At 33.6% G+C, this 18,747-nt stretch overlaps 1 protein-coding gene and 1 long non-coding RNA gene across 4 annotated transcripts in view; one reads left to right on the top strand and one right to left on the bottom strand.

The window, feature by feature from the left end:
* The window catches only part of USO1 (USO1 vesicle transport factor), an 88,735-nt gene that overhangs the window by 30,204 nt on the left and 39,784 nt on the right, over window positions 1-18,747 (top strand). For 2 of the 3 annotated variants that reach the window (XM_082390126.1, XM_082390127.1), the window contains exons 4-7: window positions 3,695-3,771; window positions 15,200-15,300; window positions 16,045-16,147; window positions 16,346-16,401. In XM_082390126.1, coding sequence (XP_082246252.1) covers window positions 3,695-3,771; window positions 15,200-15,300; window positions 16,045-16,147; window positions 16,346-16,401 — 337 coding nt within the window. The remainder of the gene's footprint in view (window positions 1-3,694; window positions 3,772-15,199; window positions 15,301-16,044; window positions 16,148-16,345; window positions 16,402-18,747) is intronic. The other variant, XM_082390128.1, reaches the window with a different exon arrangement.
* LOC309627988 lies at window positions 303-16,034 on the bottom strand. Its single transcript, XR_014244091.1, has 2 exons — window positions 15,694-16,034; window positions 303-1,227 (listed from the first exon to the last, which is right to left on the bottom strand). It is a non-coding gene; the product is annotated as an uncharacterized lncRNA (long non-coding RNA).

Raw genomic sequence — 18,747 nt, 5'->3', positions numbered from 1 at the left:
AAGAAATTCAGTATCCATTAGTTGTCATTGCCTATTCCCTCCTCCCCCCAGTGCCTAGCAACCACCAACCTCCTTTGTATCTATATAAATTTGACTGTTTTGGACATTTCATATAAATGGAATCATACAATGTGTGGCTTTTGTGTCTGGCTTCTTTCACTTAGCATAATATTTTAAGGTCCATCCGTGTTATAACATGTATTAGTATTTCATCCCTTTTTTGTCTGAATAATATTCCATTGTATGGATATACCATATTTGTTTATCCATTCTTCTGTTGACAGACATTTGGGATATTTCCGTTTATTGGCTGTTATGAATAATGCTATTATGAACATTTGTGTACTCGTTTTTGTGTGAACATATGTTTTATACAAAGGAATGCAATTGTTGGGTCATGTGGTTTAACTTTTTAAGAAATTGCCGAACTCTTGCATGGAGGCTGCACCATTTTATATCTTCATCTGAAGTGTATAAGGGTCCAGTTTCTCCTCACCAACACTTGTTATTGTCCCTTTTTTAAAATGGCCATCCTAGTGGGTGTAACTCGGCATCTTATTTTGGTTTTGATTTGTATTTACCTAATGACTAACGATGTTGCATATCTTTTCATGTACTTATTTACCGTTTGTGTATCTTTTTTATTTTTTTAATGATTATTATTATTATTATTTTGGCCCTGAGGCATGAGGGATCTTAGGTCCCTGACCAGGGATTGAACCCGGGCCACCTGCAGTGGAAACGTGTAGTCTTAACCACTGGACCACAGGGAAAGTCCCCTTGTATATCTTTTTTAGGGAAATGTCTAAGTCTTTTGCCTGCTATTAATTTGGTTACTTGTCTTTTTATTATTCAATTGTATGTATACATTCTGGATACAAGTCCCTTAACAGACATATGATTTGCAGATATTTTTTTTCCCATTCTTTGGGTCGTCAAAGGACACTTTTTTTTTTAATTTATTTATTGTATTTATTTTATTTTTTTTTTGGCAGTGATGGGCCTTCGTTGCTGCACGAGGGCTTTAGTTGCGGCGAGCGGGGGCTACTCTTCATTACGGTGCACGGGCTTCTCATTGTGGTGGCTTCTCTTTGTTTCGGAGCATGGGCTCTAGGCGCACGGGCTTCAGTAGCTGTGCACAGGCTTAGTTGCTCTGCCGCATGTGGGATCTTCCTGGACCAGGGCTCGAACCTGTGTCCCCTGCATTGGCAGGCGGATTCTGAACCACTGCGCCACCAGGGAAGCCCCAAAGGACATTTTCTTGATAGTGTCCTTTGAAGGACAAAAGTTTTTAATTTTGACAAAATGCAATTTATCTGTTTTATCTTTTCTTGCTTATGCTGTTGGTGTCAAATCTAAGAAACCATTGCCTAATCCAGTGCTTTGAATATTTGTACCTGTGTTTTCTTCTAAGAGTTTTATAGCTTTAGCTCTTACATTTAGATCTTATGTCCCATTTTGAGTTAATTTTTGTATATGGTGTGAAGTAGGGGTCCAGCTTCAATTTTTTGCATGTGGATATCTAGTTGTCCTAGCACCATTTGCTAAAGAGATTGTTCTTTCCTCATTGAATGGTCTTTGCATCCTTGCCAAAAATCAATTGAAATAAATGTTAGACTTTATTTTTAGACTGTCTATTCTGTTGATCTCCATGTCTGTTCTTATGCCAGTGCCACAGTCTTGATTACTATAATTTTGCGGTAAGTTTTGAAATCAGAAAATGTGAGCCCTTCAACTCTGTTTTTCTTTTTGAAGATTATTTTGGCTATTCTGGATACGTTGAATTCCCATACAGATTTTATGATCAGCTGGCAGCTGGGATTTTTATAGGGACTGTGTGAATCTATAAATCAAGTTGGGGTATATTACCATGTTAACAACGTTACATCTTCCTATTCATGAACACAGATTACCTTTTCATTTATTTGAGTTTTAGGTAATTTCTTTTAACAGTGTTTTGTAGTTTTCAGTCTTGTACTTTAGTAAAATTTATTCCAAAGTATTTAAATCTTTTTTATGTTATTTAAATGGAATTGTTCTTTTAATTTTATTTTCTGATTGTTCATTGCTAGTATACAGAAATACAACTGATTTTTTTTTTTAATTATTATTTATTTATTTATTTATTTTTGGCTGTGTTGGGTCTTCGTTTCTGTGCGAGGGCTTTCACCAGTTGCGGCGAGCGGGGGCCACTCTTCATCGCGGTGTGCGGGCCTCTCACTATTGAGGCCTCTCTTGTTGTGGAGCACAGGCTCCAGACGCGCAGGCTCAGCTGTTGTGGCTCACGGGCCTAGTTGCTCCGCGGCATGCGGGATCTTCCCAGACCAGGGATCGAACCCGTGTCCCCTGCATAAGCAGGCAGATTCTCAACCACTGCGCCACCAGGGAAGCCCTGATTTTTTTTTTATATTGAGCATATGTCTTTCAATTTTGCTGAATTTGTTTACTAGTTCTAATAGGTTTTTAGTGGATTCCTTAGGATTTTCTGTGTACAAGATCATGTCATCTGGGAATAGGTGTAGTTTTAGTTCTTCCTTTCCAATCTGTATGCCTTTTATTTCCTTTTCTTGCCTAATTGCTGGAGCTAGAACCTCAAGTTCAATGTTGGATAGAAGTGGCTGGAGGAGACATCGTTATCTTGTTCCTCATCTTAGGGGTAAAGCATTTAGTCTTTCACCGTTACATATGTTAGTTGTTGGATTTTCATTTTCAGGAAGTTCCCTTCTGTTCCTACTTTCTCAATAGTCTCTTAAAAGATGTCCCTCAAAATTTCTCAAAAACAAGAATGATAAATAATAATAATTTTAAAGACCCACTTCATTTGAGATTTATATCCTCTGGTTGTGACCCCTTTTGTCCCTCATCTTTGCTTTCACTCCTAGTCACTTCTTCATATTCACTGGATCTTTCTGACCTGTATCTCACCCTTGCTTTTCACTCTATATGCCATCATCCTCCATCATGCTTTCAAAATTTGTCTGTTTATCAACAACTAAAAAATCTTATATTTCCTGACATTATAAATAGTACATGTTTACCATAAGATTTTTTTTTTTTTTTTAGAAAATAAGATATAAATCAGGGAAACAAATTCTAGAGGTCCAACTAGAGATAACACTGTTATGTTTATATAAACATTATATGTGTTATATAAAGATTATATATATATTATAAAGCATATATGTAAACATACAGACTTATAAAATTACCTGGCTTGTACTAATTTTGCTGGTTTTAAAGTTGGGTTTATTTTACAAATTTATTTATAAGGTTTTCTTAAAATATATATAGACACACATGAATGTATATATATATTTTTTGCTAGATTGGATCATTCTGCACATTAATTGTTAATATTCAGTTTTTTCCTACTGGCACTAAATCAAGGGTGTTTTAATTACCATGTCATTAAACATTCTTTAAAAATACATTTTATAACTGTTGCTATAGGTATGGATTTACCACACTTTTTAAAAAAATTATTAGACATGTAGGTTGCTTCTAATTTTTCACTATTATAAATAAAAATAAACCTTTATACATCTTTACAGTTTGCACTCTGATATTTTCTTAGGGTAGGTTTTCAGAAATGGGATTAATATTTCCTACAGTCTTGTTAAATAAGAGTATAAAATGGTCATAACAGCTATACTCTAACTAGCAGTGTATAAGTATAATAATTTCTTTCTTCCAGTTCGGATTCTGAAATAATAGGTTATGCTTTGGACACACTATATAATATAATATCTAATGATGAAGAAGAAGAAGTAGGTAAGTTTCTTTTACTGTGTTCTCTGTACATAAAATCAACTGGATTGTGCCAATTTTGCTGGTTTAAGGTTGAGTTTATTTTATAAATTTATTTATAAGGATTTTTTCTTTTTTTCTTCTTTTTTTGTTTTCTGCTTTTTGGTTTTTGTTTTTCATCAATAAAGGGAAGACATTAGCTTAGTTCCAGAAAAATATCTTTAAGATGATTGCTTTGTATGTGATTTGGAGATGGAATTAGATTCTTCTTTTTTAAAAAATATTTTTCCCTCTCTTTGTATTGATTTTAGTTGAGCAGAATGAGTTGAGCAGATTATTTAAATAATCATTTTTGGCTATTGATTAAAAATCAGACTATTTTATTAATATGTTACCTGGTGAGCAATATGAAGTTAGAGGGTTTTTCCTGATATATACTTAAACTTTTCACATAAGACTTAACGTTAACTTATAAAGAGCAACAATTTTTTAAATTTAGAAGGTTTTGTCTTGTTTTGTTTTGTTTTGGTGACGCCACGCGGCTTGCAGGATCTCAGTTCCCAGACCTGGGACTGAACCCAGGCCACAGCAGTGAAAGCCTGGAATCCTGACCACTAGGCCCACCAGGGAACTCCCAGCATGTGAAATACTTGACTGGAAGTCTATACATTTTGTTCCATTTATTGTAAAAACATGCACTGAGTAACATTTTACAATGCTGTTGAAGAGTGCTTTCCTCATATCACATTGGCTGTTGTAGTAGGACACAGTGGGTCTTTCATTTTTCTAGACAATCAGAAGGGCGATATTCATGCATTTTATGTCTAATTTAGATGGAAGTTATAGGGTCTTCCAAAATCTGAGTAGACAAGGCATAAGGAAATGTAGATAATATTGAATTTGCACGTATTTTATTGAAATAACAGTAGAACAGAAATATATGTAGATATTAACTTCACAAAATACCAGTAGTAGGAACATTTGAAACTGGGCTGTGCTGAATAGTCACAATTTCTTAGACTTGAATATCCTTTTTCTTAAATTTTCATTTCTCTGTGATACCTAGCTGACAATTTAACTTTATTAATTTCTTTAGTAAAAAATCTTTAGCAAACATAATTTGGTTCCCATGGAAAAAGAGGCTGTCAGTCACATGACAATACTTAAATACAGTACACGCAAGAACACACTTTGAAGATAAAGATACTTATTTCTCCTAGTCATTTCTCAGATGAGAAAATTAGATACAATACACTTGTTAGAAAACATTAAAGAAAAAGACTCTTCTTAGTTGTTTCAGATGGAAAATTTAGCTCTTTTCTAATTTGTAGTGATACTTTTTGTGTTTTAAAAAACTATATAGCATCAATTAGGTAGTTTTCCTTTATTATAAATTTGCAATCTAATAATGTTTAAAGTCTAACTTTTTGCTTCCCTTAATGTATTTGGCCTCCTTATTTTTAATTCAACATCTAAAAATGATTCTTTGGATGAAACAGGATAAACGATTCTTTGGAGAAACAGTAGTAGAATCATTTCTTCTAGGAAAGATTAAAATATGAAGTTAGGGTAATAGCCTGAAAGAGTCAATTTTTAAAAATCTAGATATTGAGAAATACGGCCTTCAGTTCTGTTATTGATACTCTCTCTTTACTGCTTCATCAAAAGATAATTCTTAGCTGCCATAATGAACTTCATTTTAGAGTTCTTTACCTTGAGGATATTTTAATAACCCTTCAATTTATTGATAAATATGTCTCATAATCCTACATTTATAGCATATGCTGTATCTCTATTAGGATATCTCAGATTTGAGTAAAATGAGTATGAGTCTCTTCTTTCAAGAGATTATATTGTTTATTTGATGTTTTTAAGCTCTTATTTATTTTATTGTGAATACTATTACATAAGAAAGTTTTTTTATCACCCACCTTTTATTTATTTCTGTCTACCTTTTCAGATGATATTGAAGGTAAAAGATTGCATTTAATATGCATGATGCTTTTAGGCATAATTTCTGATAATATAAAAGGACACTGTCAAGTGAGTTTCTTCTGGCTGGTACAAAAGATCTTGAGATTTGTTTCACAATGTAAGAATTTCTTCATTAAAGAGGAATATTTGATAATCTTATATTACTATTTATTGTCTCTATGGCTACTAAATCTATTTTCCAGAACACAGAAAATATTCTAGTGCGTATTTTAACAAAATCAAGCTTTTTCTCTGGTAGGACAATCTATTCGAATTACTTTTTATATACTTCCTGGGGAAAAAATTTTGAGGCAGTTTATTTAAAAATAAAAATAATATTTGAAAATGTATACATATATATGTATACATATAAATTTTACCTATATTCAATAAGAACTGGAAGGTATTCCAGTTCAGAGAATACTTGTATGTTGATATTGTCCCTTTAAAATAATGCATGCACAATAATGTCTGGTTACTGACATTTTTTATATTAATTTATAAAACTCACCAATACTGTCTTTCTTTTTTCTGGTGGTCCTTTTCAAGTTCCATTTACTTTTAACATTGATACTTCTTTTCCTCATAATTTAAGTAACCACATTTTATTTTGTTTTACCATTTTTCGTGAGATCCTTAACTTTTTAAAATGAGGAAGGAAAAATCCTTTTCTAAAGTAGGTTTAAAATGGTACATAACAAAATTGCCTATACCTAACAAGAAACTAACAAAGAAACTAACTTATTAAGCTGTATAGCATTACCTTTTGTGAAATTTGAACCCCTTGTTTGAAAGCAGATAATATTGAGCATTATGCCTTGACTCTTGTGACAATGCTATTTCCTTGTTGAGTAGTACAGATCAGTAGTCGTTGTTTCTATTATTATTTCATCATATTTGTATAGAGCTTTAAATCTTACAGTGCTTTTATGTCCATTATCTTATTTGATCCTCATAGCAACCTGTGAGGTAGGTGACATTTTTGTCTTTTCTAAAAAGATGAGGAAATGAAAACCCAGTGATCATGTAACTTACATAGTAGTATTGTCTAGTAAGTAGGGTAACAGGATTTTTTTTGATACATATTTTTGTATTCCATAGATTTCTGATTTAATAAATTATGGCCATTTTTCTGACTAGATTCTTTATTACATCTTGTAATTTATATAACTAGTTTATACGATGCAGACAAATGTTAAAAAAATTTAGGTGTACTTGTTTAACTAATTGACCACAGTGTAAAAGAAGGTTACTTGATATTCCCTCACTCTGAGATAGGACTACTTTTATTAGAATATCTCTTTCTATAAAGCCGTTTTGTCCTCCATAATATGGGTTATGAACTTGATATGGAGTGGAGTTCCAAAGAGAAGGTCCAGAATGTTTTTTAATATTGTTTATACCACTGGAAAAAATACAACTGTAAATACATATGAAGAATAAATGTATATACAAATATTTAGTTAAAAGCCAGTTACATAAATAGGCCTGAAATGTTTCCAGAGGTATATAAGGACTTTTTAAAAAGCAATCTTTAATTTCATGTACCTGTCATAGGTTTATTTTCACTATAATATCAAAGGGCCATTTTGTTCTTAATTTTTCATTTATCTTACAGTAAAGGGACATTTACTTTTACAGGTTATGATAAGTATACCAAGTAAGTATATCAGCTATAGGATGTAAAAAATAGACTTAGCTCTAGAATTTTTTAAATATATTGGATGAGAAAGGATGGTTAGTTGTCTCACACCTTTGCTTTCATGTGAAATAGATATAATATTTCATGAATCTAGTTTTGGTTTACAACCTTTAGATATAATTAGTAGTTTTAGCTTAATTTACTTCTACGTCAAAATAGCTTTGTATGTTACTTTAATTGCTTAGCAAATTTTTGTAGGACTCTACATTAAAATTCAGAAGTGCTGTCTTAAGACTATAACTTAAAGGAAGTAGAGTATATATCTCACTAACACTTTTTTAGTTGACAATATTAAACCAGAAGGAGCTGTAGATTCCTGGAACTGGATCATATTTTACTAGTTCAATTCAAAACATAGATCTTAATTATATACTGCTAAGCTATAGTATTTTATACAGTATAGCTACAGAATAAATCCAATGCACAGTATTAAGTCTACTTCCTGCTAAGTTATTAGCGTGTGCTCAATGCATACATTGAATTAAGCTTTTTCTTGGGTTAAACCTATGTTTCTTAAAGTATAGCACAAAAGACCTAGAGTTCTCTGTATTAAAAGGTGTCTATGGTTAAATAAACGTAACATAGTATATCCCGCTCTGAAACTTCACAAAATTTACATTAGTATAGTAAATACTGAGAATCCTGCAGTAAAGAAACCTGTTCAATTTTGTTTAATCCAAATACATTTGTACACCTGCACTTGTTTTCATGAGATACCTGTTAACGTGCCACACAATCCTGCATTTCGAGAAATACTAACCAAGGCTTAAACCCACAGCTTGTTTGTATTTATCCACATAAAAATATTTCAGCATTTTTTAAATATTTCATAGGAAGAATCCATCAAGTCTGTATATGGTTTTCCTCCCTTCCTTTATTTATTTATTTATTTATTTTTGGCTGCGTTGGGTCTTTGTTGCTGTGTGCGGGCTTTCTCTAGTTGCAGCGAGTGGGGGCTACTCTTGGTTGCGGTGTGCGGGCTTCTCTTGTTGCGGAGCACGGGCTGTAGAGCACAGGCTCAGTAGTTGTGGCGCACGGGCTTAGTTGCTCCGCAGCATGTGGGATCTTCCCGGTCTAGGGCTCAAACCCGTGTCCCCTGCATTGGCAGGTGGATTCTTAACCACTGCACCACCAGGGAAGCCCTTCCTCCCTTCCTTTTAAGATTAACTTACAAGTTTTTGAATATTCTCCCAAATGTCAATGAATTTTATTTTGAGCTCTTCTCTAGAAGTCACAATCTTTGGGCCCAAGGGCATTATCTGTCTTATAAGCAAGATTGGCCACTTAGTATTTTAAATAATAAATAAGTTCCTAATATTAAAAATTGGGAGGTTTTGCATCGGTTTTTAGATTTTAAACTTCTCTTTTTAAAAAATCTGAAGACCGACAACACCTGGGCCTGCATTCTCCCACGGCAGAGTCAGCTGGAGCTGAGTAACTGCTGCTTTCCTTAGATCGGGCACGTACTCTCCATCCTGTCTGTAGTCTTATACCTGGCCTGCTTCATTCACATACATTACTGTCTTGCCCCTGTAGTTGAGTTTATACTCTCTACTGTATCCACACTACTCAAATAAAAACCATTGTAAAATAAATTATATTTCAAAAGCATTTTATTAATTATATACCCAAGAGTTGTTTCATGCAATAAATATGAAAATATGCAAATGCAAAATAACCCTACAAAGCATCGCAATTAGGTCATTGCATTGCTGTGATAGTACTTTCTAGAGGGAAACAGTTCTAAGGTGGAGACAGTTAAGTTACTTGCCTTTTCAACATAGATTTCTCACATATTTGGAGAGCTATTTTCTTCACATATGTGGGCCACTTTTTGTAGTTTTCTTTATCTGCTTTTTTATCTATAGAATTTCATTAGAATCTGGCTAATTATTTGTTCTTGGTACCATCCGCCACAGAGCCATGGTTTGTTAGGGTTCCAGGGTAGGTAAAAACAAGATAGGCTCATTAGCCCACTGAATCTTGTGAAATTTTATTGGATATAGGGCATTTACCATACCATGGGAATCAGGGCTCTTATTCATAGCTGATTCCAAAGAGGGAGATTTTCAGAAGATTTTATTAGCTCCCAAATTTCCATATCTTTTCCAATTTCTTTGTCATCTCCCTTTCCATCATCATGTCACCTTGCAAATAAAATGGGAAGGGTGTGCACTCTTGCTACTTACCCAGTCTGAGTTTTTTTCCAACTCCATGGTAAATTCAACTTTGAGCATTGAAAACCACAATGTACCATGCAAAACTTTACATTCAGAGGTGTTTGAATAATTAGGGCACAGGATTTTATCTGCTCCCAATGGAACAACAGGAAATCTTTTAAGCAGATCAATGATAGATATCGTCCCTTGAGTCCACGCTAGTTATGTTTGAGTATTAGACTTCCTTCTGATTAATATTAGACCTTTGTAGCATCAAGCCTTTGCCACCTTAACTTAATACCCTTGACATAATAATTGTGCAGTAACATGTAGATAGCTTTCAAGTGTACTTTTTTTCATCCCTTCATGCCCCCCTCTATCTGTTTTTCCTGAAATAATGGAAATATTTCAGTGGAAATAATGACTGCTTCCCTAAACAATTCTTCTGAAGCCACCATTAATCTAAAAAATTAAACTTGAAGGGCAAAAATTAATAGTTTACTAATGTTAAAAATGCAGGAAATTTATTTTTATTTGGCATCCAAACAACCATAAACTCAAGTAACTACTTATTTTGGGAAATTGCATGCAGCTTTTATGAGAAAGAGATATAAGGTAAAATATCAGTAACAGGATTCGCTTACAGACAAGCATGTTTCTGGGAATATCATAGGATATACGTTTTTTTAAACATCTTTTGCATCTTGGTGATGATACTCATTAATAGTAACCTTACAAGAATCTCAAACTTTTTTTGAATCAACAAAAGAAGATTGTTATGTTCTGTATAATTTTAAAACTTGAGGGAATTCCCTGGTGGTCAGTGGTTAGGACTCTGCACTTTCACTGCCGAGGGCCCAGGTTTGATGCCTGGTCGGGGAACTAAGATCCCACAAGCCGTGTGGCGCAGCCAAAAGAAACAAAACTTGATAATACGTGTAGATATATAGCATATAATAAATCTTAGGACTGTGGTTCTTAAGGGCAGTTTGGCCCCTCCTGCCACCTAGAGGACATTTGTTAACATCTGGAAATATTTTTGGTTGTCACAACTTGAGGATACGTAAGGGAGTGCAACTGGTATCTTGTGGGTAAAGGCCAGGGATGCTGCTAAACATCCTAAAATGCACAGGGAGTCTCTCACAACAATGTCATTGTCAATAGTGCCGAGGTTGAGAAATCCTGCTTTAGAGATGATGTTGCTGGTGTGAGTTGAGCACTTATTACTCACCAAGTACTGTGCTACATGTTTTATCAATCCTTATTTCGAATCCTCAAAGAAAACCCTGTGTAAAAGAAAATTGTTCCCATTTTACAGGTAAGGAAACTGAAGCTTGATGTATTTGGGCTGTTTGCCCAAAGTAATGTGACTAAATGGATGAATACGGGCTTAATTGGTCTGACTCAAAAACATTTGTGAGCTTCTTCCTTTTTACTGTATTTATTGCCTCTCAAGAAAGTATTTGACTACTCCATACCCTAGCCATTCTGTTCATAAACAAATTACTTTTGCCTGTGTTAGCAATTTCTCTTTTCTCTTTTAGCAATTTCTCATTTCTCTTTCATGTTAAGTTCAGAGGTAGTACTTGACAGTTAATTGCTCCTTTCTCTTTGAAACACTTTTCCACTCATTTCTCAGTCTCCACTGTCCCCTGATTTTCTTTCTGTCTCACGGCGCTACTCTTTCTTTGTCTCCTTTGCTGTTTTCTTTCGTCTCCCCAGCCTCTTAACATTGGAACATCCCAGGACACGGATTACTTTCCTTCTCTGTTCTTTCCTTTGGTGATCTCATCTAGGCTTGTGACTTCAAATATAGTCTGTATGCGTGCCTCTCAAATATCTGTGTCCAACCCAGACCTCTCCACTGATGTCCATAATTGTATATTCAAATACTTACTTGATATCTCCAATTGGATTTCTTTTCCCCACACACAGCTTTATTGAATTATAATTGAAATATAATAAATGTACAGATGTACAATTTCATGAGTTTTGACATGTATAAACCCATGACACCATCACCACCACCACCAAAATAATGAACATATCCAAGTTTCCTTGTGCTTGTTTGTAATCCATTCCTCCTCCTTCTAGCCCCATTCAGTCATAGATCTGTGATTACTGTAGATTACTTTGCATTTTTCTAGAATTTTATGTAAATGAGATCATACAGTATATACTCTCTTTTTGGTTTTTTGGGTCTGGCTTCTTTCACCCAGCATAATTATTCTGAGTTTCATTCATGGTGTATATCAATAGGTTAGTCCTTTTTATTGCTGAGTAGTATTGATATTTTGTTGTGTGAGTATATAACAATTTGATAATCCATTCCCCTGTTGGTGGGCATTTGGGTTGTTTCCAAGTTTTTAGCTGTTACATTTGAAGCTTCGTACTATGTACAAGTCTTTTTGTGGGCATGTATTTTCATTTCTCTTGAGTAAATACCTAGGACTAGAATGGCTAAGTGATAGTAGGTGTATATTTATAAGAAACTGCCAAACTGTTTTTCAAAGTAGGTGTACCATTTTACATTCCCACTGGTGGTGTATGAGAATTCTAGTTCCTCCACATCCTCTCCAGTACTTGATATGGTCTGTCTTTTTAAATTTTAGCTGTTCTAGTAGGTGTGAAATAGTATCTCACGGTAGTTTTAATTTGTATTTTCATAATGAATGATTATATTGAACAATTTTTGATGTGATTATTTACCATCCATATACCTTTCTATTCTTTGGTGAAGTGTTTATTCAGATCTTTTGTTCATCTTTTACTGGATTGTCTTCTTATACTTGAATTGTAAGAGTTCTGTATATATTCTAGATAAAAATCCTTGTGATATATATTTCACAAATACTTTCTCCCAGTCTGTGACTTGCCTTTTTATTTTCCTAACATTGTCTTTTGAAGAACAAAATTTTTAATTTTGATTAACTCCAGTTTATCAATTTTTTTCTTGTATAATTTGGGCCTTTTGTTTCCTATTTATGAAACCTTTGCCAAACCTAAAATCACTAAGATTTTCTCCTGTGTTTTCTTTTAAAAGTTTTATAGTTTTAACTCTCATGATTAGGTCTGTGAGCCAATGGGTCTATTTCTGGACTTCCTATTCTGTTGGTCTCTATGTCTATTGTTTTGCCTACATGACATGTGTTGGTTACCCTACCTTTATAATATATCTTGAAATTATGTAGTGTTAAGTCCTCCAACTTTGTTCTTTTTCAAAATTATTTTTGGCTCTTTTTGGTCCTTTACACTCCCATATCAATTTTAGAATCAATTTGTCAATTTCTACAGAAAAAACTTACTGAGATTTTGATTGGGATTCTGTTAAATGTACAGATTGATTTGGGGCAAACTGACATTTTCACAATACTGTGCCTTCTAATACAAGAACACGGTATATATATTACTTAAGTCTTCTTTAATTTCTCTCAACACCATTTTGGAGTTATCAAAGTAAATAGGTCTTATACATCTTTTATCAGATTTATCCCTAAGTCTTTAATACTTTTTGATGCTGTTTTAATTGGTGCTGTTTTTAAAATTTGAATTTCTAATTGTTCATCACCAGTATATAGAAATGCAATTAATTTTGTATATTGACCTTTTATTCCACTTAACTTTGCTAAATTCACTCTCTAGTACGTTTTTTGTAGATTCCATAGGATTTTCTGCATAGACAAACATGTCATCTGTAAATACAGTTTTACTTCCTCTGTTCCAGTCTGTATGCCTTTTATTCTTTTTCCTACCCTATGGCACTAAGATCTCCAGTACAATGTTGATTAGAATTGGTGAAAGTAGATATTCTTGCCTCTTTCCTTATCTTAAGTGGAAAGCATTCAATCTTTTACCATTAAGTTTGCTGTTAGCTATAAGTGTTTTGTAGATGCCCTGTATCATCCAGTCCTGTGACTTTAAATATCATTTTTATGTTTATCATTCTAATGTATATGTCCAGCCCAAACTTACCCACTGACAGCTATGCTTGTGTTTATCCAACTGCTTACTTGATTGATAGCTCCGCTCACATCTTTATGTCTCAAACTTAACACATCCAAAACTAAACTTACGATTCTCTCTCTACTCTCAACTTGCTTCTTCCAGTGTTTCCAATCTCAGTAAGTGGCAGTGCCATCCTTCCACTTCTTTAGGCTGAAACCTTAGAACCACCTTTCCTTTTTTTCCCCCCCCTTCTCATACCCCTGTAAGGAATATGCCAACAAATCTTGTTCCTTCTATTTTCATAAGAATTAGGACCAGTGTCTAAGTCACTTTCACCACTTACCTTGATTATTGCCTCCTAATCACTCTCATTATTTCCCTCTTTCCCTGACGTCTTCTTAGCACAGCCAGACTAGTCCTTTTAAAAGTAAAGTATTTTTTGTTTAAGTAATGTAGTTTTAAGGTTCAGAAACAGTGGATTCTTTTACTGATGCAAGAGATGATAAAAGAAATATTTCTTAGGGTTTCTGAAGGATAAACCTAGCATATTAATCAATATGCTAGAAATTAGGTTTTATTAATAACCCAGAATATTAAAATATTTCTTTTCTACTTTTGGTCTCTTCTTTTTTCTCTTTTCTCTACAAATAATTAGATAACATTATCACTGTCACTGTTGGATTGTCTTGCTTTTCTTGTCATCTGCTGGGTTTTTTCCATTTCTAAAGTATATTAATATTAAAATCTCACATTTAAAAAAGAACTATTTGAGAGATAATAAATATGTTTGATCTTAACTGCCAACTCCTTTGGTTTATAGTCACTTCCTGGAGCAGTATGTGGAAAAGGCTTAGCTGTGTCTGGAATGGGTAAGGGGATGGGGAGTAGTGTATTTGCCATCTCTAAATTGCATTTATAGAGTAGGCACATTTTAAATGATAATTGGCTTTGGCAATTGTTGCTTCAGTTTTTAGTGATCCTTTACATTTTTTTGAGAAAGTACATCGAAACAACAAATACCTTAAAGACTTTTAAGTGTTAAGGACGAATATAAAATCTTTTAAAGAATAAGTGAAAAATTAAATGCAAATTCTGGTTTTATTGCCAAATAACTATGAGATATATATGTTGATTTGCTTGAAAGAGATACTGAAAAATCTGTAGATGATTGGTTTAATTTTAAAATTAAATTATTTGACATAGTAACAGAGTCAGCAAGAACTATATGTTCAGTAATGTTTGGGGGGGGAGGAGCTTTTGAGGTATAATTTACATACATTAAAATTTCTTCTTTGCGGTTGTATAGTCCTGTGTGTTGGGCAAATGTATACAGTAGCATAACCACTATCACATTTGAGATAGAATATTTCCATCACCCCAATAAGTTCCCTTGTACTCTAATTAGAAGTTTAACCTAAAAATGACCTTGAGAAAATGTGAAAATCTAAATGTATTTTCTTTGAATATCATATTTAAACATTTAAAGAATAAAAATTTATTTAAATGACCTTGAAAGTTATTTTAAGGATATGTCTTTCTAGCATAATTGTGATATCACTTCCAGGCACACTGTTCCAAGAAAATTATCATTTCTGCTTAGCTTTTTCAACAAAAAGGATACTTTAAAATAACAAAGCATCATATTCAAATACTTTATCTTTGAATATTACAGAAGAAAACTCCACAAGACAGAGTGAGGATTTGGGAAGCCAGTTTACAGAAATTTTCATTAAGCAGCAAGAAAATGTCACTCTTCTGTTATCTTTATTAGAGGTAAGTAAAGAACCTTGCTATTTTTGTCATCTTAATAAGCTTCTTTTGTTGCCCTTTTGGGTGTTATTGAGGAAGCAACATATAGATACCTTTTTAAAAAAAAAAAAAAATTATTTATTTATTTATTTATTTTTGGCTGCGTTGGGTCTTCATTGCTGCACGCGGAAGCCTAGTTGTGGTGAGCAGGGGCTACTCTTTGTTGCAGTGCACAGGCTTCTTGTTGCAGAGTCCGGGCTCTAGGCACGCAGGCTTCCGTAGTTGTGGCTCATGGGCTCTAGAGCGCAGGCTCAGTAGTTGTGTCGCACGGGCTTAGTTGTTCCGCGGCATGTGGGATCTTCCTGGACCAGGGTTCGAACCTGTGTCCCCTACATTGGCAGGTGGATTCTTAACCACTGCACCACCAGGGAAGCCCCTGTATACCTTTTCAAGATAGTGAAATTTGTTGTATCATTACAAGAGATTCACATGTGTGTTTTAAGAACTATGTAGTCTCTTAGAATACTGTCTGCTTCTTATTTCCATTTTTACAAAGTACTGTTATATCTAGTCAATAACAGTTTAATCAGTTTGATCAATTTATATTAACTCTTTTCTTTTTATTGCTTTTTATTTCTTAAATTAATTTTTTAAAGTTTGCCAAACTCTTTGTTTGTTTATAGTTTTTGGTACCATTCTACTAGTTGAAAAGTTTTGCTTGAAAATGTGAATTACAAATGTTAAATATTTTAAATTCCTATATTGTAGGAGTTTGATTTCCACGTCCGCTGGCCTGGTGTGAAGCTTCTTACTTCTCTTTTAAAACAACTAGGGCCTCAAGTGCAGCAAATTATTTTAGTCAGTCCTATGGGTAAGTGACTCATCTTCCTTATATTATTTTGATTTAAAAGTGAGGATCATAAAAAACAAAAACAAACAAAAAACTAAAATTGAGGATCATTCCTAAAGGGGGGGGACTGAAATGATGTGTTAATAAATTGTTTATAATTTGAATCACTATTTGTGTTTTTGATCTGCCAGTGTTTTTCACATGCTTATATGTTTCTAGGTGTTTCAAGGTTGATGGACTTGTTAGCAGATTCCAGGGAAGTTATACGTAATGATGTAAGTCAAGTTTGAAGAAAAGTCTAAGAATGTGCAGCTTTTTTTCTCTTTTTGCAAGTGAAATCTTTGTTGACCCTTATTCAGAGTCATAGAAGTTAGATTTGGAAAGTTGGGGTAATGGTTTAGACCTTTTGAAGTTATATACAAGGCCACATTATTTCTTTGTTTCCAACCTATTCAGACCTCTTCAGTATTTTGGCTTAGACAAATGACTTTGCTATTCAAATTTATGCCTTCCACAAGTTTAGGATTTCTTCCATTCTTTTCTGAAAGGTTGTACTGACACCAAATTCTACCTCCAGAAAGAGCAGAGGAAATATCCCTAGACACTGAACTGCATACACTTAACAAAGTGTAACATTTGGAATCATCACCCTTAATTGATTGAATACGTATTTCAAAGTTTTTCCCTTGTAATCTCTATTTAACTATAGAGGATGATTTGCTCTGGAGTTAATTTTTCATTCTGATTTACTTTAATATTTGCATATACATTCGAGTATTTTATATTGATTCAATATTGTTTTGTTGCTTGAACATTCTTTTCTGTTGTTATCTACAACTTGATCAAAACCATAATACTTTAGATAGCAATTGGAAAAATCTTTAAAACTAAAATTTAGAGCTAGGGGATCTTCTCAAGCTAATTCAGTCTCCATATTTACACTGAGAAGCCCAAGACTCACAGAAACCAAGTGATTTGTTCTTTGTTAGTGATGTCTTATTCATCTTTGTGTTTGTGGTACCTGGCCCTGTACCTTTCTCATCTTAAGTGCTAATAAATACCATTTGGATTGCTTTTAGTCTCACAACTGTTTCATGACAAAGCAGAGACAAAACTGAAATGCTCTTGACTTCTAATCCGCATAGGCAGTTTTTTTTTAGCTTTGCATTTAAAATTTTGTAGTACATATGTCAATGCAGTAATATAAGTGGTGAAATGATATAGTAGTATAACTCATGAGAAGGACAGTTTTTATTCTTTAATATTCTTTTAAGAATTGTATACCTATCTATTAGGAATTTCGAGTGTCTTCTCTTGACTAAAATATTAGTATGTATCTTAAACCTGAATTTGGTGTTCTGCTCTTCTCTTTCCTTTAACTCTCTACTCTTTGTTTTCTTTTCCTAACCTTTTTTCCTCAGTTTTTATTTGAGACAGATAAAATGATTCACTATGTTGGCTTTCATTACTTTTACGATTAGAGATTAAGTTATATTTTTGCTGTAATGTTTAGGTTTTGGAGTTTTACAGCCATCTTTCCTTTGGCTTCACAGATTCATTTAAATTCTTTGTGGAGACTTACTATCGAACATTATGCAGTAAAACACAGCATAATACACCACAGTTGACTCCAGCAACCAGAGGAAACTAACTGGCACCTGTGGCAGTTACTGGTGGCACTCTGTTACTGCCCAGAATAACACACTGCTTTCCCCCCCTCCTTTGTATCTTTTTCTTTCTTTATCCTTCTTTTAAAATTCTGTTTTCATTTCCTTCTTTTTAATATTTCTCATTGCATTCAATGACAGTTATTAACATTGACTAACCTCCCTGGGAGCCTGTTGGTAAAGATTTTTAGACTCAGTTTGTTTTATATTTGAAACATTTATTTTGATCTGGATTTAGAGAATTAGTTGGTCATTTATCATAGATACAGTGAACTATCATATTTATTTATGTTACTTAGGGCTTAAAAATTAGCAAGAAAGGTTGAGAAAACTCTAGGAAGTAACTACCAGCTCACTTCTAAATGACAGACAATAATTCCATTCTTTAATTTTTAGTTTTTTATTATGAGAAATGTAAACACACACGAAAATAGAGAGAATACAGACAAACCCGTCCCCTAAACCCATTAATTTTCAAGATTTTATTATACTTGCTTCATCCACTCCTCCCTTCACCACTCTCCTTTATTTTTGACTAGAATATTTAAAAGGAATCAAACAATCTGTATAATTTCACTATTACATACTTCAGTATACATGTCGTGTCTGTGTGTGTGTGTGTGTGTGTGTGTATTTCCTTATATAACTACAATGCCATCACATTTAATGAGATAACAACTTTGTCTTAGCTCTCATTAAACAAGATAACTATTCTGTACTCAAGTTTCCCAGTTGTCTCATAAATGTCTTTTACAGTTGGTTTCTTCAAATCAGTTTCCAGACAAGGCTCTCTCATTACATTTGATTGTTAATGTCTGTTAACTTTCTAAAGGACTTGATTAGGTTCTGGTTCACCTCTTTGCTTTGATACTTCCTAGATGATGCAGTGTACTTAATTTTGCAACACATCAGGAAATGTAATATCTGGCTGTCTCACTTGTAGTGATCAGTGGG

Source organism: Balaenoptera borealis (genome assembly GCF_965194805.1).
Source record: "Balaenoptera borealis genome assembly, chromosome: 4".
NCBI lineage: Eukaryota > Metazoa > Chordata > Mammalia > Artiodactyla > Balaenopteridae > Balaenoptera > Balaenoptera borealis.
Note: the sequence above shows the minus strand (reverse complement) of the source record. Positions and strands in the feature narration are given on the sequence as shown.